Below are 26,118 nucleotides of genomic sequence, written 5' to 3' on the forward strand. Positions count from 1 at the left end.
CCAGTTGGGAGGATTTTTGTTTTATGCTGAGGTGTAATCCATACTGAAGTCTGTGGTCTTTGATTTTCATCAGTAAGTGCTTCATGTTCTCTTTACTTTCAGCAAGCAAGGTAGTGTCATCTGCTTAACACAGGTTGTTAATGAGTCTTTCTCCAGTCCTGATACCATGATCTTCTTCATATAGTCCAGCTTCTCAGATTATTTGCTCAGCATACAGACTGAATAAGTATGGTGAAAGATACAATCATGATGTACACCTTTCCTGATTTTAAACCACACAGTATCCCCTTGCTCTGTTCGAACAACTGCCTCTTGGTCTATGTACAGGTTTCGCATGAGCACGATTAAGTATTCTGGAATTCCCATTCTTCACAATGTTATCCTTAATTTGCTACAAGCCACTCGAATGCCTTTGCATAGTCAATAAAACACAGGTAAACAATAAACATCTTTCTGATATTCTCTGCTTTCAGCCAAAATCCACCTGACATCAGCAGTGATACCCCTTGTTCCATGTCCTCTTCTGATAAATGTATCACAATTCTTCTCAACATAGTGGATTGTACTAAAAACAAACAAAAACACGTTGCTTGTTATATTACTGCGCCATTGCCACCTTCTCTGATGAGACTTCAGAGATCCCACAGATAAACCACCAAAGTTATCAACCAAAGAAAACCTTAAAACTTTTTTTAAGGGTTACTTCAGCCTCCTCACATATTGATGATACCGAGGTCCAAGAAAAGTGGCTTGCCTATGGTTCTGAGAAATCATAATATTTCAAAGTAAGGATGTAAAACTATATGGCACAGCCTATTCTATCACACTAGCTTTTCTCACCGCCAACGTTGGGTAAAAAACCTGACGTTACAGGGGTCAAAACTGGACGCGGGCTGTAGTAGCAAGCCCCGCCCCCAGGGCTGTTCGCGGCAGTGCCTGACAGGAGGTCCGCACAGGGGGCCTCGAGGGGTCCTTCCCGCGGGCTTACGGCGCATTGCCTGATCGGGTGTGCAGGCGGCTTCCGGTGTGGGTGACGAACGGTGGCCGAAACGGAGACATCAAGGGACATTGAGGCAGAAACCATGGCGGACGGCGGCTCAGAGCGGGCTGATGGGCGCATCGTCAAGATGGAGGTGGACTACAGCGCCACCGTGGATCAGCGCCTGCCGGAGTGCGAGAAGCTGGCCAAGGTGAGGGGAGGCCGGCTGGCTGTTGGCGGGCCCCAGGGGCTGAGTCACGGCGCCGAGCCGGCTTAGGCCTCAGGGGGCCTGCGGGCTATAGCACGCATCTTTTATTGCCTGCCCAGCCCTGGTTGAGCCAGCGTGAGTAGGAGCCCCCCGGGTCTGCCCGGCCAGGGAGACCCCGCAGCCGCAGTACCCTAGTACATGTTGTTAGGTGCCGTCGAGTCGTTTCCCACCCTAGTACCTTTTTTTTTTTTTTTCAGCTCCCCAAATCCTTCCCAGCGCAGATGTTCACTTCCCGTAGAAGTTAGGGCACCACAGCAGTTGTTGCCTTTTCTTGGATGCTGTTTAAGTAACGTTTACGTTAGTGTTTCCTCAGGGGTTAAGGCCGCTTCGGCATTCAGACAAGATCAGAGAGTTTAGTTATAGTCTCTTGCCGAATCAATTTATGCCGATGAATGGTTTATGGATCATGGCAATGTGCTTGGCATTTGGCTGGGAGAAGGGGCAAGAGAGTGATACTGCAAAGATGGGTAACATAGGGCCCCTGCCCTTAAGGAGTTCGTGTGCACAGCGAACTAGTCAAGTCATGAGTGGTGGCGAGTGCCATACTAGTATAAATAGTTACTGGAACACAGAGAAGGAAGCTGTTCGCTCGTCCTGGTGGGTTAAAGGGAAGGTTTTACAGAGAGCTTAGGGTTACATTGGGACTTGAAGAATGATTAAGATTGAGACTGAAGAAATTATTCCTGGTAGAGGGAACTACAGAAATAAAGACAAATAGGCACTAAAGTCCACAATAACCTAATCAGGGGAGGTAATGAACAATAATTCATTGATAGCAACTGCTTCTCAGGGAGTAGAAATTTAACTTGACCCAAACATTTATCACGCCCCCTGCCTGTCAGGCGACTTTGTGTATCATTTTGCATGTAAAGCAACCAAGGCCGAGAGTTATTTGCCTACGGTTACAGTTAGTAATAGGTAGAACCAGGGATTCAAAACTAGGTTTTCCTGACTAGGGTGTCGGTGGTTATTGAATTAACTTCATCATGGGCTATTGCTAAGGATTATGCTCAGGCATATTAAATTCCTTGATCAATTCAGTGTCAAACACTTACTGCCTGGGATGCATTCACTAATAGAGTTGTTCTTGTCCCTTAAGGAGCTTACTACATATTAAGAAAGAGTCATATAAAGAAGTAAATACATGGCAGTGTGATCAATTCAGGGGCAGGAGAAGTTGCAGGTAATGCTTCACATTCAGATTTTGGAAAGAAATACTTTCCCTTTTTCCAAAAAAGAATTTACTGGGGCTTTGTAAAAAACAAAGGAGCCCTAGTGGCACAGTGGTTAAAGTGATCCACCGCTAACCAAAAAGTCAGTGGTTCGAAACCACCAGCAGCTCCAAGGGAAAAGATGTGGCGGTTTACTTCTGTAGAGATATCAGCTTTGGAAACCCAATGGGGTCAGTATGAGTTGGAATCAACTTGATGGCAGTGGTTGGGTTTGAGTTTATAAAAAACAAGGGTAGGTGATGAAGTTGATACTGCTATGTATATTGTGTCCAGTACACTTGATGGTGGACAGCCAGAAATTAAGCTCTGAGCTTTCTAGCAGCTAGTGTGGGTAGTTCTTAGAACAGCATAATGCTCTTCGGTCAGTTTGTTGTATTGTGGTGGCTTGCGTGTTGCTGTGATGCTGGAAGTTATGCCACCGGTATTTCAAATACCAGTAGTGTCACCCATGGTGGACAGGATTCAGTGGAGCTTCCAGACTACGACAGACTAGGAAGAAGGACCTGGCAGTCTGCTTTGAAAAAAATTGGCCAGTGAAAACATTATGAAGCAGCGGAACATTGTCTGATGTAGAGGGTCAGAGAAAAAGAGGAAAGAGGAAGACCCTCAATGAGATGGACTGATAACAGTGCCCACAACAATGGGCTCAAGCATAACGATTGTGAGGATGGCACAGGACCAGGCAGTGTTTTGTTCTGTTGTACATAGGGTCATTATGAGTCTGACTGACTCAATGGCACCTAACAACAACAGTGGGAAGAAATAGCATCTGTTACATAAGGGGTGGAAAACTCAGATGCCTACAGTGACAGGCAGATAACAATAGCTGAAATTTATTGGGTACTTTCTACAGTTCCAGGCAGTCTCTAAGCATTTTAAATGCATTATCTCATTTGATGATCAGGTCAGCCCTATGTGGTAGGTATTTTCCTCATTTTGCAGACAAGGAAACTGAGGCTAAGAGAAGTTAAGTCGCATGTCCTGAGGTCATACAGCTAGTAAAGTGGTGGAGCCAGGATGCAAACCCAGGTAGGTTGATTCTAGAGCTGGTATTCTCACTCACTGTGCCATCCTGCCTAGTGACCCAAGCCTAACAAAAGCCTGAACTCTGAGCACCTGCCCAAGGAAAGGGGACAGCAACTGTCTTCATCTCTAGTTAATTTTTCCTATTGGGGATGCAGACCCAGTCTTGTCATCTCTTCCAATTTGAGGGTTAAACCAGGTGTCTTAGTTATCTAGTGCTGCTATAACAGAAATACCACAAGTAAGTGGTCTTAACAAACAGAAATTTATTGTCTCACAGTCTGGAAGGCTAGAAGTCCAAATTCAGGTTGTCAGCTCCAGAGGAAGCCTTTATCTGTCTGCTCTGGAGGGGGTCCTTGTCACCAATATTCTCCTGGGTCTGAGAGCTTCTCAGTTCAGGGACTATGAGTCCAAAGGACATGGTTCGCTTCTGGCTGTTCTTACTTGGTGGTAATAAGGTACCTTTCCTCTCTGCTGGCTTCTCTCTTTTATATATCTAAGGAAATTGACTCAAGGTAAAACCTAATCCTGTAGATTTGAGTCCTGCTGCATTAACATAACTGCTTCTAATCCTGCCTCATCAACATCATAGAGGTTAGGTTTTATAACACATGAGGTAATCATGTCAGATCACAGAATGGTGGACAACCACACAATACTTGGAATCATGGCCTAGCCAAGTGGACACACATTTTTGGGGGACACAATTCAATCTATAGCACCAGGAATATGGATTTTTTATATGAAATGCCTCAATATTTAGAAACTGGGCACTAGTCTGTTTTAAAATAATGCACCAATACAAGGTGGATCAAACAAAACATACCTACAGGCCAGAATCAGCCACTGACCCACCACTTTGGAATTAATAGAATGATAGTATGCATAAGGAAGAGACAAATAATTTGCTTTGGGGAAGTACCACTATTGCTAGAACTGAGATCTGGGAGAAAGCATTTTCCCTTCTCCAGGTTCATCTGATAGCCTACTGTTTGTAGGGCCTAGTCTGTGCTAAGCACTGTGGGACGTGTAAAGATTAGACAGAACTTTTGCCCTCAAATAGCTTATAGGCTACTAGGAAAAAATATTTTGCTGTTGGTTTAGTGATCATAATGTATGGCATTTGTTTAGGACATTGTTGGTATGTTCAAGACAGTTGAAAAGACTTGCAAACTTAATTTTCAAATGACTTTTTCGATGTCAGATGGGTAATGGAAGTGTTTAAAACTGTGGGAATGTTGGGGCCTGTTAAACTAGATAAAACTGAAGGCATTTGGATTTTTTTTTTTTTTTTTTTTTTTTAACCTGAGTGCCAGCCAAACGAAAGGTATATGTGTAGATTGTTGTTTTTTGAGGGGGGGGGGGGGTGGGGGGGGCAGGTAGAAGGGAGGGCTAGGAGGCATGGTGGTTCAGTGGTAGAATAAACCAGTGAATAAAACTATGAAAATGTATGGTTATTTTCACTTTATTACATGTGAGAAAACTAAGGCTTAGGCGGCATAAATGGTTTATCCAGAGCCAGATCAAGCCCAGGCCTCCTGGCAATAAGTACAGTGTTCCTTTTGCAACGTCCCACTACCTCTTTAAGGGATTATCAATTCTGGGCTTTATTTCCTTAAGATGATTTTTGTTTTTAATGTTAAAGACATTTGGCAGTAAAAATTATTTGTGTCAAAAAAAAAAAAAAACCAAACCAAACCCAGTGCCGTTGAGTCGATACCGACTCATAGCGACCCTAACGGACAGGGTAGAACTGTTTCCAAGGAACGCCTGGCGGATTCGAGCTGCCGACCCTTTGGTTAGCAGCCATAGCACTAAACCACAACGCCACCAGGGCTTCCAATTATTTATATGAAGACTTTTAATTAGAATGTGTCAGGTGAGAAAACCGCATGTAGCAGAGCCTTAAACAGGCAGACCGAGTCTAGATTTGCATAGTAAAATTGCCCAATCTGGACCATTTGGATCTCCTTCACTTGTGATCTAATATAATTCTGTGTGTATACCCTGACACCCACCTATCAAATAACAACAATAACTAATATCGCTGTATAATTATATATAAATATTGACAGGGATAAGGAAGAGGAGCATACTATGTTCCAGGAATTTTGAAATTCTTTATAGGTATTGATTTGATCCTCACATCAGCCCTTTGCCTTAGGAACTATTATGCTCATTTCACGAAAGAGAAAATTGAGGGTCAGAGAAGTGGAGTGTCTTGCCCAAGGAAACCTGGCCACTCTGGCTGCAGAGCCTATGGTTTTAACCATTGCATTCTACTGCCTCTGGTAGGTATGTGAGGATCTTTTATTAGGTTGGTGACATAGTGAAAGTGATACTAGTTCTTTTTTTTTTTATTATTTTGTTGTTGAGCCTATATATAGCAAAGCATATACCAGTTCAGTTTTCTGTGTGTACAGTTCAGTGACATTGATTATATTCTTCAAGCTGTGCAACCATTCTCATCCTCCTTTTCTGAGTTGTTCCTCCTCCATTAACCTAAACTTACTGCTCCCTAAGGTTCCTATCTAATCTTTCAAGCTGCTGTTGTCACCGTGACCCCATATAGGTAGTTCTTAAAAGAGCATAATGCTCAAGGCAGACTTTTTTTTTACTAGTTAAGCTAAACTATTGTTTGGTTTTAAGAAGACTTCAGGGGATATTTAAGTTTTAAAGATTATCTCAGGTTGGTAGTTTCAGGGGTCATCTGGCCACCATGGCTCCAGAAAGTCTAGAGTCCATAATAATTTGAAATTCTACATTTTCCCCCTTTTGATCAGGATTCTTCTAGAATCTTTGATCAAAATGTTCAGTAATGGTAGCTGAGCACCATCCAATGCTTCTGGTCTCATGGCAGAGGCGGTAGTTGTGGAGACCAATCAGCCATACATTCCATATCCTCCTCCTATTCCAGACTTTTCTGTCTCTGTTGCTCCAGGTGAATAGAAACCAATTGTCATACCTTGGATGGCTGCTTGCAGGCTTTTAAGACCCCAGGCACTATGCAGTGAACTAGGAGGTAGAACAGAAGCACTAAACACGTTATTAGGCCAAATAACTGGGAAGTCCCATGAAAACATGGCCCTAAACCTCCAAACCAAAGAACCAAATCCCATGAGGTTTTTGGTTCATAAGCAGCCCCAGCAGCTACTCTTTTTTGTTGTTGTTGTAAATAAATGTATCACACAACTTTTGCTGGTTCAACTTTTTACAGGTGTGATACTCGTTCTTGATGATGGTTACCTCTTCTGCCTTGTATTGGGAAGTTAGAAATTAATCTAAAGAGCCTTTTCTGAACTGTAAAGATACGGTATTTAGCAGCTCTTGATGCACAGGTACCCCCACACACACACACCTTTTGACTATGGTATATTTGGGGACTACTTGCATTCTTGGATTGAATTTATCCTTTGGTTCACCTTCCTCTTGATGCCTTTTCATCTCTTCTAGTCACATGCAGCCTCTTCTCAAGGTTAATATTAAAAATAAAGAGAAGGTGAAATGTAAAACAGCTTACTGGTTGTTAGTAGCTTGGACAGAAGATGCCTGTAAGAGATAAGCTCTTTTAAATCATTGGATTGGCTTTAATTCCAGTTATTTTTGGTGACTCTCTACTGGTCTTTTTCTTACTTAGGTTTAACAAATCACTAAAAGATTGGGTCCACTTAGGAGTTAGAGGAGACAAACATACAGAATTTACAGATACCCAACATATATGCATTGATATTGGACAAACTCATTAGCCATTTACTTCATGTACAAGGATTATTATTATGAAAAAAATGAGACACAGAAATCATATGTTCTGACAAGTTGGTTTTGGATAGTCTCACCATCGTGTTCCTTCAGAGTAGAAAGGCAGCATTGAGGAGGTAGAATTTTGGGAACTGTGCAAATAGACAGGAAAGGCAGGAGGAAGATGTTTACCCTTAGGATTGAACGTGGAAGATTAGGAGGGAAGAAGCGAGATGATTGGAGAATTGAGAATTGTATTTAATGAAGTTGATGGTTTTTATGGATTGAATCTTGTCCCCCAAAAATGTCTGTCAACTTGGCTAGGCCATGATTCCCAGTATTGTGTAATAACATTGTGTCATCTGATGTGATTTTCCCATGTGTTATGAATCCTACCTCTGTGATGTTAATGAGGCAGGATTAGGGGCAGTTACGTTAATGAGGCAAGACTTAATCTACAAGATTAGGTTGTATCTTGAGTCAATCCCTTTTGAGATATAAAAGAGAATCGAGCAGGGAAACAGAGAGCCATCATACCAACAAAAAAGTAGTGCCAGGAGCAGAGTGTATCTTTTGGACTCAGGATCCCTGGGCTGAGAAGCTCCTAGACAGGGAAAGATTGATGAAAAGGACTTTCCCCCAAAGCTGGCAGAGAAAGTTCCCCTGGAACTGACATCCTAAATCTGGGGTTCTAGCCTCTTAAACTGAGAGAATTAATTTCTCTTTGTTAAAGCCATCCACTTTGATATTTCTGTTATAGCAGCACTAGATAACTAAGACAAGGGTTATATCCCTCAAATGTCATTAAGTTATCAGCTGTATAATTTGTCAGTCCTACTTATTGTGACTGCAAGAATCAGAAATTGTAAGCCATTGAGATCTATTGTCAGCTGAATAGGGTCAGTACTGATTATTTAACACATAGTATGTATAAGTTTGCTGTAAGGGAAATAGCAACTAGTCAAACAAAGATTAGGCCCTAAAGGAATTTATATTCCAGTTGGGAGGTTAAAACAGGTATGTTAATATGATATAAGGTATCAAGGGATTGTACCATATTATCTGCTGAAACAATATTATGTGCCTGGCATGGTGCTGAGGACTGAGCTACCATAGTGAACAATATAGCCATGGTCCCTGACTTTACAGAGTTTGCATTCTAGTACCATTACAAAGACAGTAAACGTTAAAATAGAGCATAGTTTGGGGTAATTGCAAAGCAAAAAGTCAGTAAGGTTGAATGTCGAAGGGGTATTAAGTGACTGCTGACTAGAGAGGGCTATCCACCAGGCACTCCTTGGAAGCTATGGGGCAGTTCTACTCTGTTTTGTAGGGTCGCTATGAGTCAGAATCCACTCGACAGCAACGGGTTTGGTTTTGGTTTCTCCACGAACTGCCTGCGGACATGGCATTTAATGTCGTGTTGATTCGTGCAGACCATGACTGTGTAGCTGTGTGTGATTCCTCTAGTGGAGGATGCAGTTCTTTAAAACTCATGCTTCTGATTCAAACCTGTACCCGTTGCTGTTGAGTCAATTCTGACACAGAGTGACCCTGAATCAAAGTACCATATATAAGACTACACTCTGTTGGTCAGTCCCCTGACTTAATATAGTAATTGTAAAAGTGACAGGACATCTCGATTATGGTCCCAAGGTGACCATCAGTAAACAGTATTTTGAATCTTAACTAGTACTTCATTTGGTTGCCAGACAGTCACCATTTCCCTATAAAAATGGCTTTGATCAAAGCAGAAGGCCTGGTTTAAACTACTATGTTAAGGGGAGTATTTAGTGAGGTAGAACAGTGGACCAGGAGGCAAAGGGCCCTGGTCTCTGGCTCTGCTGACTGGTTTTGTGGCTGAGCGAGTCATTTAAGCGGCTTGGTCCTTGGTCTTTAATCTCTAAATCGAGGTGATTGAATTAAATAATCTCTAGCAGTCTTTCTAGTTCTAAGATTCTATGGTCTCTTGTGTTTATTAGCCTTTAACTTTGGAGAATTTATAGTTTTGTTCTTCGCTCTTTTTCTCTGATGGGTATTTAGCCAGCATTTATTGTATGCATGAGTCTCTAGAACTTTCAGAACTGGTGCTGTCTTTGCATAGGAAACATTGTTAAAATGTTAATTATATACATTTCAGATTTAACTAAAATCAGTTCAAATAATGGCCATACTATACATATGCAGTGGTGCGTAGAAAAGTCATAGTTTAAAAATTATGTGGAAGCAGTGTTTTGAAAAGTCCAAACATTTTTGTGCCTTTATTTCAAACACTGTTTAGTTTCTTTCATCAGTAGAAAAGGATGGTACTCGTTATTCATGGCGTCCACGAATGTCACTAAAAAAAAAAAAGTTGATTGTTGGTTAAAAAATCAATTTCTGAATGAAACTTTCCTCATCACTTCCAATTCTTACCATTGTCAGAGGTTGGTGTGCATTTGATGGTTATTAATATTAGGATTTTAAATAAATGCTGTTTTTGTGTGTGAGTTGTATTTTCATTTATCAAAATCCTATTTCCTAATAGCATGACTTCTTTTAGTCCCAGTGTGTTATCATTTAGGTTTTATGTTATTTGAAGTCTTTTATTCCCATTTCTTGATATATGTCCCAGGGAGAATATTTTGGTTTTACATATGAGATAAAAGCATGGGAAGGTTATTGTCACTTAACATGGGAGAAAATAATTTGGCATAATTTGTTTTAAAGGAGTATATTGAGAGTACTGGGTCAGTATCTGCTTACGGGCATGACTTACTTTTGGTGGAGCCTGTGTGGGCACTCTCTGGAAGGCCTTCATTTCTTTTAGGCACGACCACTAGCTTATTTTTAAAGTTACTGGAAAATTAAACCAGGGTTTCCTGATCTTTTTAACACCAAATAGCCTTCTTATTTCCCCTAAAATGCCATGTTTTAAAATACTTTGTTATGGTGAATTTTTAAAGAAATCGCTTATTTCCCCATTTTTATTCTTCAAAGACACTTGTGAGTGCTAGTGGGAGTCTGTTGAGAGCAAGATAAACAGGTGTGACCACACCAAGTTGATAAATTTGAATCCCAAAGACTTGTGATGTTTTTTTGGGTGTATAATCATTGTTAAATGTTCTGTTTCTGTTGGGCTTTTTAAAATGTTAAAAATAGCCTGTGGGCCTCATGTTGGGAACCACTGACTTAGGGACTCCACTGGAGAAGCAAGTACTATTGTACAAAGAAGAGAAACAAAACAAAAATGTTTATAGAGGTTGTCCTTTTCCTCTAGAATAGGGTACTGGTTTTTCCTTTTCTGGGTCAGAAACGTCTCATCGTAGACTGTTCAGTTAGTTTTGTGTTGAAGTTGCTGTTTTCATTGTTCGTTTTTATCTTTTGTTCTAGGAAGGAAGACTTCAAGAAGTCATTGAAACCCTTCTCTCTTTGGAAAAACAGACCCGTACAGTGAGTAGATTATAGTGAAAACCACATTTACCATTTTTTCACTTAACATTGTTTCATTAACTTTTAATATATTTTCATTCTTACAGGCTTCTGATATGGTGTCTACTTCCCGTATCTTAGTTGCAGTCGTGAAGATGTGCTATGAGGCTAAAGAATGGGATTTACTAAATGAAAATATTATGCTTTTGTCAAAAAGACGGAGTCAATTAAAACAAGTGAGTTCACAGTTGCTCAAAAAACAAATAAACGTTCCCATTTAAATAAAGACTTTTAGAAAACTATTCTGTGAATCTGTTTAGAATGTATTGGTAAAGCAGCATTAAAGCCTTATAGAGGGTTTTAAAAAGTTCTGCCCATATCCTCATAATGACTTAACCTTTTGTATTTGTTTTTTTTTTTTCTTATCATCTTTATATATTAGCGTGTTTTTACAAAATCGTACTTAGTATGTCGATGCAGTTTTGCTCTACGTGTTGCTTCCCACCTTCGTATTTGTCATTTTAAATGTTTTATAAATCTATCATGTTGATAATCTATTATTTATTTATTTATGCCTCTTTATTCATACTTAATATTTAACTCATTTTTGAGGCCATTTTTAGACATTACTTTGACTGCTCATTTGGTTTTGAGTATTTTAAGTTCTCTTTTGGTGTTATTGTTTAACTGAATTTAATGTTTCCCCATTTTTTCTGCTTGAGATATATTTAAATGATCCTCTGTAGAGGTAGATTCTACTTTGGACATTTGTATTTTTTTCTTTAAAATGCCCTTCCCTAAGTTGTTTCTGGATTCTTGTTCTTTTGCTTTCAAATAATAAAGATAACACCATTGTAAAACAGCATAGTTGTGGAACCAAGACAAGAATTACAGGGTCCTAGTCCAAATCCCATGTTTTAGTCATTAGGCTGCTGCTAGGGAAACCCTGGTGGCATAGTGGTTAAGTACTACAGCTGCTAACCAAAAGGTTGGCAGTTTGAATCCACCAGGTACTCCTTGGAAACCCTGTGGGGCAGTTCTGCTCCTTCCTATGGGATCAGTACTAGTCAGAATCAACTCTAAGGCAATGGGTTCGGCAATGGTTCAGTAGGGTGAGCTTAGTATTAGGATGAGTTATTGTAATTGTTTTTGTTTTTTAAAAGATATGTAAGAATTAACATAGGTTTAATTGACTCAACCTAGTACATGTGCATGTGAAATTTATTTAAATATGCTTTTTGGTGCTCAAGTGTGTGGTTTTGAGAGACAATCATCTTAATCTGTTTTGCTAAAGAGACTTCTGTGGGACTGTTTGATAAGGCTACTTATTTAGAAGTCTTGAGGCAACTTAAGCAGCCCTGATGGCGCAGCGGTTAAACACTCGGCTGCTAACTGAAAGGTCAGCAGTTTGAACCCACTTGCTGCTCCGCGGGAGAGAGATGTGGCAGTCTGCTTGGAAACCCCATGAGGCAGTTCTACTTTGTCCTGTAGGGTCACTATGAGTCAGAATAGACTTGACGGCAGTGGATTGGGGGGCAACCTGGGTTAAGATAAACAGAAATATATGTTTTATGTAGTATTGGGACAATTCAAATGACATACACTAAAATACAGATTTAATTTCAAAAAATCATAAAACTTTAGAGGTAGAATAGGGGGCTGTTTAACTCTGATACTTTTCAGATGGAGACACTGAGATTTATATGTAAGGCTCCGGGAGTGTGAAGAAATGCACGTACTATATAGCTCCTGTCCTGAAGTCTCCTGTAGTCTAGTAAGGAGTAGAAATCATAAGTAATCATAGCACACCTTTAACAGATGTCCTTAAGACTTGGTGGTGCGAATGGTTTGCGCTCAATTACTAACCTGAAGGGTGGTTGTGGGAACCTTGACAGAAAGGCCTACCAAGAAAATCCTATGGAACAATTCAGCTCCTAATACATGGGATGCCGTGAGTCAGAATTGACTCAACAGCAACGGATTCAATTTTGGTTAAGACTGATGAACGAAATTACATATACACACTAGACTATGGTAAGTGTCGTAAGAGTAATGAAAGGTACTAGAAATGTGGAAGGAGAGGAAGATAGGATTTTTGATTAGGTTTATTAGGTTAAGCTTCTTGGAAAAAGTGGTATTTAAGCCACTTTCACAGTTGGCTAATGGCAGAACTGGAACTGGACCTGCTCCTTTCACTATAATGTATTACATCTTCATAGCTGTGGAAAAGCTTAAGGACTCAAAATGTCTGTTTTCTCTTCCCATAGTTACTTTTTTTTTTAATCGAAAAATTTCTTTTTTGCTTTAGCAAGCTTAGAAAATAATGATTTTTCTATAACCTTTTCCAAATATGCTTAAAATTAATGGTTTCTGATTCACTGTCTGTCACTTGAGCACAGGGGTAAGCCTCACTCCAACCATAGCTTCCCTAAAGACTTACCTACTTTTTATTTTTTCAGAAAGCACCAGGATGTTCACTTCTCATTAGAATATTGATGTAGGTTTTTTTTAACCCCATCTAATTTCTATTAACATATTTTTTACATAGTTTATAGAATTATCAAGTTGGTGCCCCTCTAGAAATCATTGTTATAATTATTTTAAGAGGGTTCATATGTTTTGTGAGATACTGGGTGTCCTTGAGCTTTGCATTTATTGCAAGAGTTATATTTTGCAATAAAACCTTGGCTTTCTGGAAACCCTGGATCTCTAAACAGCCAATTTTTCACACAGTTAAAAGTTTAACCTGAGCTGCTTGAACATTAAATTTTTTATGGAAATCTTTCCAAGGCGTGCTATTCACTTCTGCTATCTTAAACAAGATATACTTAATATAACTTGATGACTATGGGTCCTAATTATAATTGTCAGTGATTATGATATGCGTTTAGAATCTAAATTAGAGGTCAGCAAACTGTGGGTTGTGGACCAAATTTTGCCTGCCACCTACCTATTTTTATAATAAAGTTTTATTGTAACAGAGCCATGCCCATTTGTTTACACAATATCTCTTGCTGCTTTCACATTGCAACGGCAGAATAGAGGAATTGCCACCCAGACTATATTGCCTTCAGAGCTTAAATTATTACTGTGTGGCTCTTTACAGAAAAAGTTTACCAACCCTTGAGAATGTTAAAGCTAGAGGGAACTTAACTCAGAATATAGTCCAACCTGCTTATATTACTTATGAGGGCAAGAGAAGCTGTGCTTTAAATGTTACGTTTTATTGAGATAAACATGGGTGACTGTGCCTTCCCCTTCCCACCTTCAGCTTCTGCCACTGATTCTTTTCTCTTCAGTCACAATGTCCACTGGTCATGGATTTACTGCTATCACAGCCACTGTTGAACTCTGCTTTTCTCTTCCCTGTTTTTTTCCCCTTTAGCCTACTGCCACGTCTTTCATGCTTTACTGCTTGGCTGCCAGAATGCTAGCTAGCCTTCTAATAATGTTGCCAGTCAGACCTCTTGCACCTTCTCTTTTGTGTAATCACCTCGCCAGTTCTGGTGTGTGGAGTAGAGCTTTGCAAAGGCTGAAGTTTTCCTCGCCTTTATTCATTTGCTTCTGGGTATTTAGGGCTACTTCTTTTTTTGTTGTTGTTTCTTAGCCTTAGGGAGTTGCTGATGTTCTTTTATGGGCATTTCAGTATCCATAGTTGCTTGGGAAAACCACATTTTTTGACCATAACACTTCTGTCAAAATAGTCTTAGGTCTTTTTCTGGTATGAAGAATGAATTTTACTTCCAAACTGTTTTCATCATTTTAGGCTGTTGCAAAAATGGTTCAACAGTGCTGTACGTATGTTGACGAAATCACAGACCTTCCAATCAAACTTCGATTAATTGATACTCTACGAATGGTTACAGAAGGAAAGGTAAGTTTTCTGTCGGCATAACTCAAAATGATAAGTATTGTCTTATCTGTATTCAGAGAGATGTCTGTAGATGTGTGTGGTGTGTATATACATATATATGTAAATATATGAGTATGCATTTAAGAAGGAGCACACACACCACCACCTTAATTCCACCAATAATACCTTTGCATATCCTTTTAATACCCTTCCATATGCAAATGAATATGCTTAAATAACGGCAGTCTTGGTACCCAGATTTTTTTAGGAATTAATGGTCTTATTCCAAATTTACATATGGTGATAATGAATTAAACATAAAGTTAACTCTTCACCCTGGCCTAGATCTGCTTGAAAAGTCTGTATTTGGGATAGCAAAGGTTTGCCTCTAGTATTTAAATTAATACAGTATTTTCTGTGGAAGATTAATCTTCACCCTGGCTTACCAGAGTCTGTTTGTATTTCTTTCTTTCTTCCCTACAATTTCTTTGTTTTCTTAAAAAGGACAGGTGTGAAATGGTAACTGGTAGATACGTGTCTTTCCAGGTAGATTTTTTGTGGTTTGAGGACAGAACTTTAGCTTATTTATATTGTCTCTTTGACTCTCAGTTCAGTTCAGTAAGTGTTTATTGAGCACCTGTGTTGTGCTGGTTCCGTAATGAACAAGAAACTATTTCTCACCTCAAAAAGATTAATGTACTAGAAGACAAGATCATATAAATGAGTAGTCACTGTGCACTCTCTTGACAGTAGCAGTGTGAGCAGTGTGCCTGCAGTTCCCATGTAGCACAGAGATAGGGATTGACTGGCGGAGATGCCCAGGGAACCTTTAAAGAGTAGATGATTGCTGAGCTGGTTTTTTAAGAATGAATAGAAATTCTACAGGGCCGGGGGTGAGGAGAAGGGCATTTTAGACTTTGTTGTTATTAGGTGCCATTGAGTTGGTTGACACTAACTCGTAGCCATCTTACGTAACACAGAATGAAACGTTGCCTGGTCCTGCACCATCCTCACGATCATTGCCATGTTTGAGCCCACTGTTGGCAGCCACTCAGTCAGTCTGTCTGATTGAGGGTCTCCCTCTTTTTCTCTGATCCTCTTCTTTACCAAACATGATGTCTTTCGCCAGTGATTGGTCCCTCCTGATGACATATCCAAAGTAAACAAGACAAAAAGTCTTTAGACAGATGAAATTATATACAAACATACTAAAGTAAAAAACATGATGTATTTAAGAAACGATTTTGTCATTAGTTGCTATCAGTTGGCTCTGATCATGGCAATCTTAAGTATAACCATAAAACGTTGCCAGGTCAGGTACTATCCTTATGATCAGGGGTACGTCTGAGCCCATTGTTGTGGCTATTGTATCGGTCCATCTACCTCATTGAGGATCTCCCTCATTTTCGCTGACCCAAACGTGATTTATTTCTCCAGCATTTGATCCCTTCTGATGACCTGTCCAAAAGTAAGTGAGACAAAGTCTTTAGATGTAGGGAAAATTATATACAAAATACTAAAGTAAGAAATACATGATATGTTTAGGAAACTATGCTGTTAGTTACCGTCGAGTCAGTTCTGATTCATGGTGACTTTATGTTGCCAGGTCATGTACCATCCTCATGATCATTAGTGTGTTTGAACCCATTGTTGGGGCTATTTGTTGGAAATTATAAATCCACTAACATTACTTACAGCTACAAAAAATTCGGTAATTCCGTGTATGTCGCAAGACCCGATATTTTAAAGCAAGTAACTTTGTATTTAAAGATAAACAGAAATTAAAATATTGGTTGAATTGTAGATATTGAATGACATAGGCTCTTTGTAGAGTGTGCTATTTTCTGAAGAACCAGTTCTTTTAAAAGCCATTTTTATTTTCTGTTCCATTTATGTAGCTTGTGGTCCTCTGACTCATTAAACACAGTAATTTCATATTTAGGTTTTCAAAGTAAAGCTGTAAAATATGGATAATGTTTTATAGAGACATTTGCTTAAAATTATGATTATGTTTATAAAACATTTCACAGCTTTATTTGTATATGGCAGGTTAAGGGCACAAGAGTTGTAAGATAAAATACCGTTATGCTTATCTTGAATGATGGTTGAGTTCTACCTTTTTAATTTTAATACTTTTTCTACAAGCATTTTGATCATGTAAATTTCTCTTATAGATTTATGTTGAAATTGAGCGTGCTCGACTGACTAAAACATTAGCAACAATAAAAGAACAAAATGGTGACGTGAAGGAGGCAGCCTCCATTTTACAGGAGTTACAGGTAAAGTGCTGCATTTTGGCGTTTATAAGATAAAATTTATATTTAGTCAGCATTGTTTTCTTGTGGAAGTAAATTATCATGTAGCCTTATCCCTTTTTCCTAAACCACTCAGAGTAAGAGTGCACACAGTAAAGTGTAAAAAATACTCCAGTCCCTGCAAATTGTGTAATTACACTCCAGCTTAATTTAACTGCTAAAAAAGCATTGATGAAAAGGTAGGATCAACACATTTGTCTTGATTTTGTGTTATTGTTTGAACATTTTAATTCTCTTTTAGAATCTAAATAAAATAGTTTAACTCATATACTATTTACTTTTGCCTTAGGAAACTGCTGTTAATCATTGGCTTCATTCTTAATTCTTAAAGAATATTTGATTGGTGATTGATTGCTAGGTTAAATTGGTTTAACCACGAAAAATTACCTCATAATTTGTCATGTTTCAGGGTAACCGTTAAGAGAGGCCTCAAAATGAGGCAGCAGAGAGCTAAGAAACCTGAGGAAAGCCAGTACTCTTTCACCAGAAAAGTATACATATGAACTATGCTCAAAATTTTGCATAAAATTTTAGGGAATTCAGATACTCTCCTTGGGATTCCTCAAGTCCTCCTCCCCCATCAAGTTAAATTGATTATTCTGATGTTTCAATTGTGTACCTTACCCACTAGCTAAAGGAAGAGAAAAAATAATATTATTGTGAGAGTCTTTGTGCCATGCATTATCCTCTTTGTTGTTTGTTTTTGGTAAATATATGTATAACAAAACTTTTGCCATTTTAACATGTTTTACATGTACAATTCAGTGACATGAATCACATTCTTCTTGTTGTTGAACCATCACCACTATCTGTTTCAAGATTTTTCCATCACCCTTAACAGAAGCTCAGTGTTGCCTAAGCAGTGAGTCCTCCTTTCCCCTCCCTCTCACCTTCTCCTGGTAAACAGTAATTTTTTTTGTTTTTGTAATTTTTTGGCAGAACTTAGGTTTTATATAATGGTCCACACTCTCCCAATAGACATGAAGGTTCTTATTATTTGATGAGGGCAAATATTTTAACGTTATTTAATTTTGTGACAACTCTTAAAAATTACTGAATAACGTAAGCTTACAATTACCGTACTAGGTGGAAACCTATGGATCAATGGAAAAGAAAGAGCGAGTGGAGTTTATTTTGGAGCAAATGAGGCTCTGCCTAGCTGTGAAGGATTACATTCGTACACAAATCATCAGCAAGAAAATTAATACCAAATTTTTCCAGGAAGAAAACACAGAGGTAAGCATATCTCAGATTCCATGTTTACTTGCAAAATATTTGACAAAACCTGTAAAACACAATTTATTTTGTTAACTTTTTTTCAGAAATTAAAGTTGAAATATTATAACTTAATGATTCAGCTGGATCAACATGAGGGATCTTATTTGTCCATTTGTAAGCACTACAGAGCAATATATGACACTCCCTGTATACAGGCAGAAAGTGAGAAGTGGCAGCAGGTAAGAATGTATTCCTGTAATTGACGTGGACTTACGGAGTTTACATTTTTAATTTGTTCTGAAACCATTTAACTTTAGTTACTATATACAATTGTATTATGGTGCTTTTTCTTTCAGTGTGTGGTATATACTAGTTGGTATAGTGGTCTGAATTATGTAACACTTTTAAATAGATACAGACTCCCTGTTAAAGTATAGTGGGTTACCTGTTAACAAGGTTACAGATAAAGACCCAGCATTACTTTGGAAGTTATTTTACAAAAGCAGGAGTCGAGGGCAACTAACAGCAACCCTTTTTAATAGCTCATATGTACATTCCACTTACACTGTTTATTTGTTATCAAAAATTTTTTCTTTAAACACTTGTCACAAATGAATGTCAGCTCAGGTGGTAATTCAAATTAACAAAACTTTATTGTAATGGTTTTATGAAAACTAAATATTGCAAGAAACGAAAAAAAACCAAACTCAATGCCATCAAGTCAGTTCTGAGTCATAGCGACCCTATGGGACAGAGTAGAACTGCCCCATAGGGCTTCTAAGGAGCAGCTGGTGAATTCGAACTGCTGACCTTTGGGTTAGTAGCCGAGCTCCTAACCACTGCACCACCAGGGCTAAAATATGACAACAGGACACTATAAAGAGAGCAACCTGGTAAGATTTTTTTTCCCCGAGACATCTTCAGTAGAAAATAAAAAATGAATATTACTCCACAATTTTTCAGTTCCTGCAGAAGTTTCCATTTTGTTTCATAGCTTGTAAATAACCTCTTGTGTCATACAACTGACTTTTTAGGCTCTGAAAAGTGTTGTTCTTTATGTTATCCTGGCTCCTTTTGACAATGAACAGTCAGATTTGGTTCACCGAATAAGCGGTGACAAGAAATTAGAAGAAATTCCCAAATACAAGTAAGTACTTTTGTAATTAGCATAGTGTAATCATTTTGAAACAAATTGGTTAACCTGAGTGTACATTTCTTAATTGCTTGCTGATAGATACATGAAGGGCCTGATTATATTAGAGAATAGAGCTATGAGATAATAAAGTGGTGAAGTGTTTTTTAGCGTTGCACTAGAAATTAATGTAGTGAGATAAGACACTTCATTCAATACCATTTATCAAATAGAAATTTTATTTCAGGCCCACTTTAGCAACTTTTGGTTAATTAACCATTTGCTACTAAGTTGTATCATTAGTAATTTGGGGTTTTGTAATTTTGGAAATAGGCATTTCTGAAAATCCATTCTATAAAACACATTTGCTTCATTATAAGCACAGTAGACTTTCATTTTTTAAAAACTGTTTTCCTTTTATCTGTTTCTTTAGTAAGTCCACAGCTGATTATTATATTCCAGAGATCAGCAAATGTAACAGGATAGAGCAGAATGTTAAATAGGAGAATGCACTGTTCAGAACTACTATGGAAAAATTGATAATGAAGTTAGTAAAATAATAATAATCGACTTGTGTCCTGTTCTACTAAATAAAAATTTATAGAAACAGTCTGTTGATTTTGAAAATTAGTTATTACTACAAAAATGGTTGAAATGGCAAATGTTTTATTATATTTACTTTACCATAGTAAAAAAAAAAACTTTGCTATTAGGTGATATTTAATTTTTGATAGATTTGGAGTATTGATTTTTTTTTTTACAATTTACAGGGATCTTTTAAAGCTTTTTACCACAATGGAGTTGATGCGTTGGTCCACACTCGTTGAGGACTATGGAATGGAATTAAGAAAAGGTTCTCGTGAGAGTCCAGCAACTGATGTTTTTGGCTCTACAGAGGAAGGTGAAAAAAGGTGGAAAGACTTAAAGAACAGAGTTGTTGAACATGTAAGAACCTGGCATGAGATGACAATTTTTATTTTAACTTCAGTAAATTTTATTTTTTAGAACTATCTTAGAATTAAACTTTGCCAATTTGAGCATAAACTTTTATTTTTCAAGCTTGCTGATCAAATGTTTCTTTTGGATGTTATATCTTTAATTCTTCAGAATTGTTTTTTCCTATGCCCAATGTAGAAGTGATATATATTTGTTGTTCAGATGCTTTATAATATATTCCCCAGAACATATTAGAATTTATCTCATCCATCTTGTCTTTTCTATTTTTAGCCTTTCAGGAAAGGCAATTAAGTTTTAGTATGCTTCATTTTGAGAGGCTCTCTCAAGAAACAAAATTTTATGGCATATAAACCAGAAGGAAGAGGTGGGAGAGGGTTTTAGATACCCATATGCTGGTCTTGGAAAGGCGTAACATATTTTAAATCTGAACTTTGATCTGCGATCTTCTTGGTATCACTACAGATTTCATTATGTCAACATTCTTTCATTCACTCAACAAATACTTATTGTGAGGCTACTATGTGCCAGCCCCACTACAAAGTGCTGGGCCACATGGGTGAATAGGACATGGTGTCTACTTTCAAGGAGCTTAAAAATAGTAAAAGGGATAGATATGTTCATAAGTAATAAAAGCATTTTAGATATTATGGTATAGGTATATCTAGAGTAGATGGGAGCATAGGAGAGTTGATTGGTTCTACCTGGAAGAAGGATCAGGATATATAGGAGTTGATTTGTAGGTGGAAGTTTTAAGAGGAGTGTGCAGTTATCAGCAGACAGTGGAGGGCCATTCATATTTGGCAGATGGGATCGTATGAGCAAGAGCATAGAGGCACAAGCCAGTAGGGTATGCTTGGAGAGCTGCAAGAAAAGGGCTCAGTGAGAAATGAAGCTGGAGATGTAGAAGGGGGCTGTACAAATTTTGTAACACCCCACCAGTAAAATCTTATAGCTGAGAGGATAATGATTAGGTTTGTATATTACAAAGATCCCTCTGGGAGTAGGTGGAGAATGGATTTGGAGAAAAACAAGACTGAAGAAGACTAGTTGAGTGAGGGACTATATGTGCTTGTATTAAGGCTGTAGCCAAGGAATTGGAGATGAGTGAATGGAATGGATTATTTTAAGGAAGTAAATCAGTAGAATTTGGCCATTGATTAGACGTAAAGACTGAAGGAAAAGTTGGGATCTAGAATGATTCTCAGACTTCCTGAGAGGTTAGTATTGCCATTGACCCTGACAGAGACAGGAGGAGGTCTACTTCCTTAAAGATGCTAAATAGTCATTTTTCTCCCCACTGTTCCCCCTTTTTCTGTATGAATGCTGCCGTTTTATTAATAATTTTAACACTAACTAATGAAGGGGAGCCTGCTTCCAGTGAAAAACGAGTAATTAATTTCAAGTTACCTTTAAGTAGTTGGAATAATGATAAAAGGATGAGTGTTTTGAGATGATCTCTAAACCATTTTTGGGTTTTAGCCTTTTAAACATTCGTGTCATAATTAGAAAAGCTTAACTTTAAATTCTTACATTTAGCAAAAATATTTTAGTACAGTTATAATTTTGAACCACTAACTTAGTTATGAAGAGTATATAATTTGTATATTTAAAAGAAGTTGTGTTAGGAATTCATGGTAACAAAAAAACTGCAGAAACCAAACTATCAGTTTTATTACTGGAATTTAGAACCAGCTTCATTCCAGTGGTGGCTGTAAAGAAATAAAAGATCTGAATCTGACATTTTAACTAAACCTACTTGGATATGAAAGCAAGCGGACTTTTAGCCTCATTGACCACTGTTATGTGTTCTTCCTGTACTCTGTCCTCCCCAGAATATTAGAATAATGGCCAAATATTATACGAGGATAACAATGAAGAGGATGGCACAGCTTCTGGATCTGTCCGTCGATGTAAGTAATAAACATCATTATTGGGGTTATTTATAGCCATTCATTTTTAATATCAATCCACTTAAAAATTTAAGTGAGAAAACTCATTTGTTTTGTTATTTAAGTTTATATTTAGGTGATAAAAATTTCCCAAGCTATCTTATACCAAAAAATAGCCTAAACATCACTCACTTAGCTTTGTTAGTTTTACATTGGTTAATTTGAGATCCGAGGTATATATTTATGTAGTAAATGTGGTTCACTTCCCACAAAAATGAACTGCATAAATAAAAAATGTGAGGAAGACTTGATTTCAGTTCACCTGAAAAAATTCCGGAGGACTTGTTAGAGGAGTATTGTATTCAGGTCTTGGTTTCACTTTGATAAAAAGTACCATATACGAAGAGATAGGAGTTAACTGAACTGTGTAGTAATAGTCAGAAAAGCTTTTCTATCACCAGAAAGAGTCGTGACAGTTTAGCTGAAAAAGAATCATGGAGTGTTAGAGCTAAAAAGATTGCTCATTTGGTCAGCTAGTTAGCTCTTGTCATTTGTGGATGTGAGGGGACCAGAGGCCTTAGAAGTCAAGTACCCGCTCATGGATAAGTAGTTGCCAAGTGGCAGAACAGATCAGATGTTCTAACCTAGCTTTTCTGGGAAACAAATTAACAGACAGTTCGAATCCGCCAGGCGCTCCTTAGAAGCTCTATGGAGCAGTTCTACTTTGTCCTATAGGGTTGCCATGAGTCAATCAACTCAACAGCACTGGGTTTGTTTTTTTTTTTTTTCTGGTTTTCATTGCCTTTTAAGGGGCGTATCATACTCCCTTTGTAGAAGAGGGAGTAGACCAACTTGCTGTTAGAACAGGCTCTTCCCTAGTACAGCAGGCATACATTCACAGGGAGGCCCATTCAAACTCAGCACTGACACTTGTAGCTGAGAGACTTCCATATAAAGTGGCAGTCAGCTCAGATTCTCTTAATTGCCTAGGCTAGCAGTAGAATAAGTACATTATTACAGGACAAGTTGTTAACTATTAGTAATGAATTTTAGCACGCTTCTTCTTGGATTAAGAATTTAGAAAATGGTTTCCTTAAATTTTGTTTATTATCAGTGTAAATTGTCTTAATCCAACTTGTCTTTCTCTCTTGCAGGAGTCAGAGGCTTTTCTCTCAAATCTAGTTGTTAACAAGACCATCTTTGCTAAAGTAGACAGGTTGGCAGGAATTATCAACTTCCAGAGACCCAAGGATCCAAATAATTTATTAAATGACTGGTCTCAGAAACTGAACTCATTGATGTCTCTAGTTAACAAAACCACACACCTCATAGCCAAAGAGGAGATGATACATAATCTACAATAAGGGTCTTGGTGCCCTTAATGCTTTTAGAAAAGAGTAAAAATTGAAAGTCATAAGAAAAAAGAAAGACTTATTATCATGGTGTATATGTTGGGTTTTTTCCGTCTATTCTCGCTTCCATTGTCTAAAAGTGAAAAGATAGTGAATATGTTTGAGGCCCTTTTTAACCTTAAGTTCCCTTATTTCATTCATTGTTTAACTTTCCGTTGGCAGTTGCTGCAAAAATACACCATTTTTATTGTCTGACTCAAAAAATTGTGTCATAACTTACCCAGATATGTTTATCATTTGACACTTTTTTTTTTTAGCTCTTACTTGTTTTCATTCAGCCAGCAACCATAATTATAATAAAAGTGGTATGTGCACATTTTCCTTTCTTTGGTTACCTGTGTTTTCTGAGCATTTCATTGGGGCAGTGATTTGACAAGTGTTTGTTTTTTTTTTTTAATAAAATAAATCCTGTTGTAAAGATATCATTTATTAAGTAGAATAAAAAAGCAACATAGAAATAACAAGAACATTTGGGGGTAGAGCTGTGACTTGTGAAGAGTTTGTGTTTTGGTATTGTGCCAGATGTGATCCAATAGGCTATGTATGGACTTGATTTTTTTCCCCCCAGTCAAGCTGGTTTCAATCATAATAGTTTGGCTTCTTTTTTATTTTTTTTGTAACCTCCCTCTCCTGACTTGACCAGTTGTGTAACAAAATCAAATGGCATCATGTTGATACAGGCTGTTAGGTGCTAAATGCTGTCTATATGGTTTGTGAGTTTTTCTGGTTTGGGCTGTTTTATGTTTTTTCTTTTTCTCTTTTATTGTTTTAAATTTAGCACAGAGTTATTTTTATAAGGCTTTTTTGAGTAAGCCTTATAACAAGCAAGGTTATGAGTTATTTACCAATTTCTTAGTGTTACAAAAAAGAATCCACTAGCATAGGCATCAACTTACAGGTTTAATTACATCATTAATACTCCAAATTTATTATCTCTGTATAGGAACTTTAGTTCCATTATATGCAGGCTGGATAACCTGTTTAAAATGCTTTCAAAAATGGCAAAAAGAAAAACTTCTCACCCTCATAGCAAGTGATACAGTATTAAACTTTTTTCTCACCAAATTAAAACAAAAGTATTTCTACTGTCAAAAGAAACATCTGAGATCAGTTAGTGTGAGCAAATTTGGGAAGTGTTTTTTTACTTGATTTATTTCAGAGAAAATATAAAAATGAAACTGTCTTAGAAGGTTATTTAAAATGATGTTTAAATCAAGAAAGTGTGAGGTCTACTTTTTTAAAAATCCAAATAAAGAGGGAAAAAAAACAAGCTAGCATTTTAGAAACACCATGTCTCATAATTCATTTTCCATTTAGTGATGACTAAATCGTCCCATTCCATAACCCTAGGGCTGGGGACAATTGCAGGATTTCTGTAATACTTACGCTCTGAGTCACTGTGGGTAAGACGCATAGTATTAAAGTAATTAATTTTCTTCTGTGGAAATTTAATGCATTGGTCACATTGACAGCATTAACATCTGTTATCACTTATCTTTTAAAAAAAAAAAACTAACCAAGAATATGCCAAGTTCAGAAACATCAGAAGTTCACACTAACAGTAAGAATGTGGTTTTAATTTTCTTGGGAATGAAAGGAGAAAAAATGAAATATTTTTAACTTGCAAATAAAGTCGGAGCTAATTTGAATTTAGCTTCTCATTACCTTCATCTTTCTGGGTACTGAATCCTTTTGGCTTTGCCGAACCGGGACTCTTTAGCCAAGTATGATGCTGTAGCTCTAACATGCTCCTTCTCTTTGGTCTTTATTTACCACTTTGACTTTCAGACGGAAGCTCTTTGTGTATTCTAATTTGGTGCCATTTGTAACTGTCCCAGTGCCCAAATCTCAGTTGACTTGATTAGCTGTTAATGTATTTCTTGTTTTATTTCTGTCAAACATTAACCAAGCAAACGTGAGTTTTTACCAATTTCTTAGTGTTTTTTAAAAGAACCTAAATGAATGTCGTATTTCAAACTTAAAATTGGCATTCATGGAAAGTATAGAACTACTTTGTTTTAAATATGGAGAAGATAATACTTGATTCATTAACATTTCATTAGTGTACTAACAGCAAGAGAAGTGATGAACCTTTGTGGGGTTTTGTTTTTGTTTTTTTAATGTAGCACCTTTACTCAGCCTTTTATTTCAGTGTAATTTATGTTTTAATTTTAGAGGTCAATCAATAGCTATTTCTGTAATTCTCAGTTTCCATATGCTTATTATTAAATCATTGAAAAATTTTCTTTACAATTATACAGTTTCAATCTTTTATAAGTGTTAATGTATGATAAAAGCACGTATTTTAAATTGTTTTAAGTTCCTGGATATAGTAGCAATAAAAACACTAATTTATGGGTACTTAAGAAAACCTCGAGAATAAACTCATACTTTAAAAAGATTACCTCTTTTTTCAGTTCTTTTACTGTTTAAAACAAAAAGCCATGGATAATATTCATTTTTATCTTTCCAAAATCTTTATCATCTCTAAATTTGTTTTTAATTAGTGGGAAAACATTTTAACATGTTTGGTACCGAAGCCAACTGATGGACTTTCTTCCCCCAAACTATTCCTGAATCAGATTTGGTGACTTACACACTTAAAATTTATTATACTCTTTGCCAGTGTTCCAAACTTAGCTCACATCCAAATCTTCTGCAGGAGCAGCACTTTGCAGGCCTGATCCCAGA

The 26,118-nt window shown here is 37.4% G+C and overlaps 1 protein-coding gene across 1 annotated transcript; it reads left to right on the forward strand.

Moving 5' to 3' along the window:
- The first annotated feature begins 994 nt into the window (after positions 1–994).
- On the forward strand, positions 995–25,823 carry PSMD12 (proteasome 26S subunit, non-ATPase 12). Its single transcript, XM_049861276.1, has 11 exons — positions 995–1,190; positions 10,613–10,672; positions 10,759–10,887; positions 14,418–14,525; positions 16,679–16,783; positions 17,906–18,055; positions 18,142–18,276; positions 19,072–19,184; positions 19,940–20,114; positions 21,959–22,036; positions 23,170–25,823. The coding sequence occupies exons 1-11, from the start codon at positions 1,083–1,085 to the stop codon at positions 23,377–23,379; spliced, it is 1,371 nt and encodes a 456-aa protein (XP_049717233.1). The 5' UTR covers positions 995–1,082; the 3' UTR covers positions 23,380–25,823.
- The last annotated feature ends 295 nt before the right edge of the window (positions 25,824–26,118 follow it).

The sequence above is a fragment of the Elephas maximus genome, chromosome 19 (genome assembly GCF_024166365.1).
Source record: "Elephas maximus indicus isolate mEleMax1 chromosome 19, mEleMax1 primary haplotype, whole genome shotgun sequence".
NCBI classification, from domain to species: Eukaryota; Metazoa; Chordata; class Mammalia; order Proboscidea; family Elephantidae; genus Elephas; species Elephas maximus.

Bases quoted from the DNA above. Each gene is read 5' to 3' on its own strand.
- PSMD12 (XM_049861276.1), top strand. From the start codon at position 1,083: ATGGCGGACGGCGGCTCAGAGCGGGCTGATGGGCGCATCGTCAAGATG. The intron at 16,784-17,905 runs GTAAAGTGCTGC...TTACCGTACTAG, and splicing joins CCATTTTACAGGAGTTACAG to GTGGAAACCTATGGATCAAT. The intron at 18,277-19,071 runs GTAAGAATGTAT...CTGACTTTTTAG, and splicing joins AAAGTGAGAAGTGGCAGCAG to GCTCTGAAAAGTGTTGTTCT.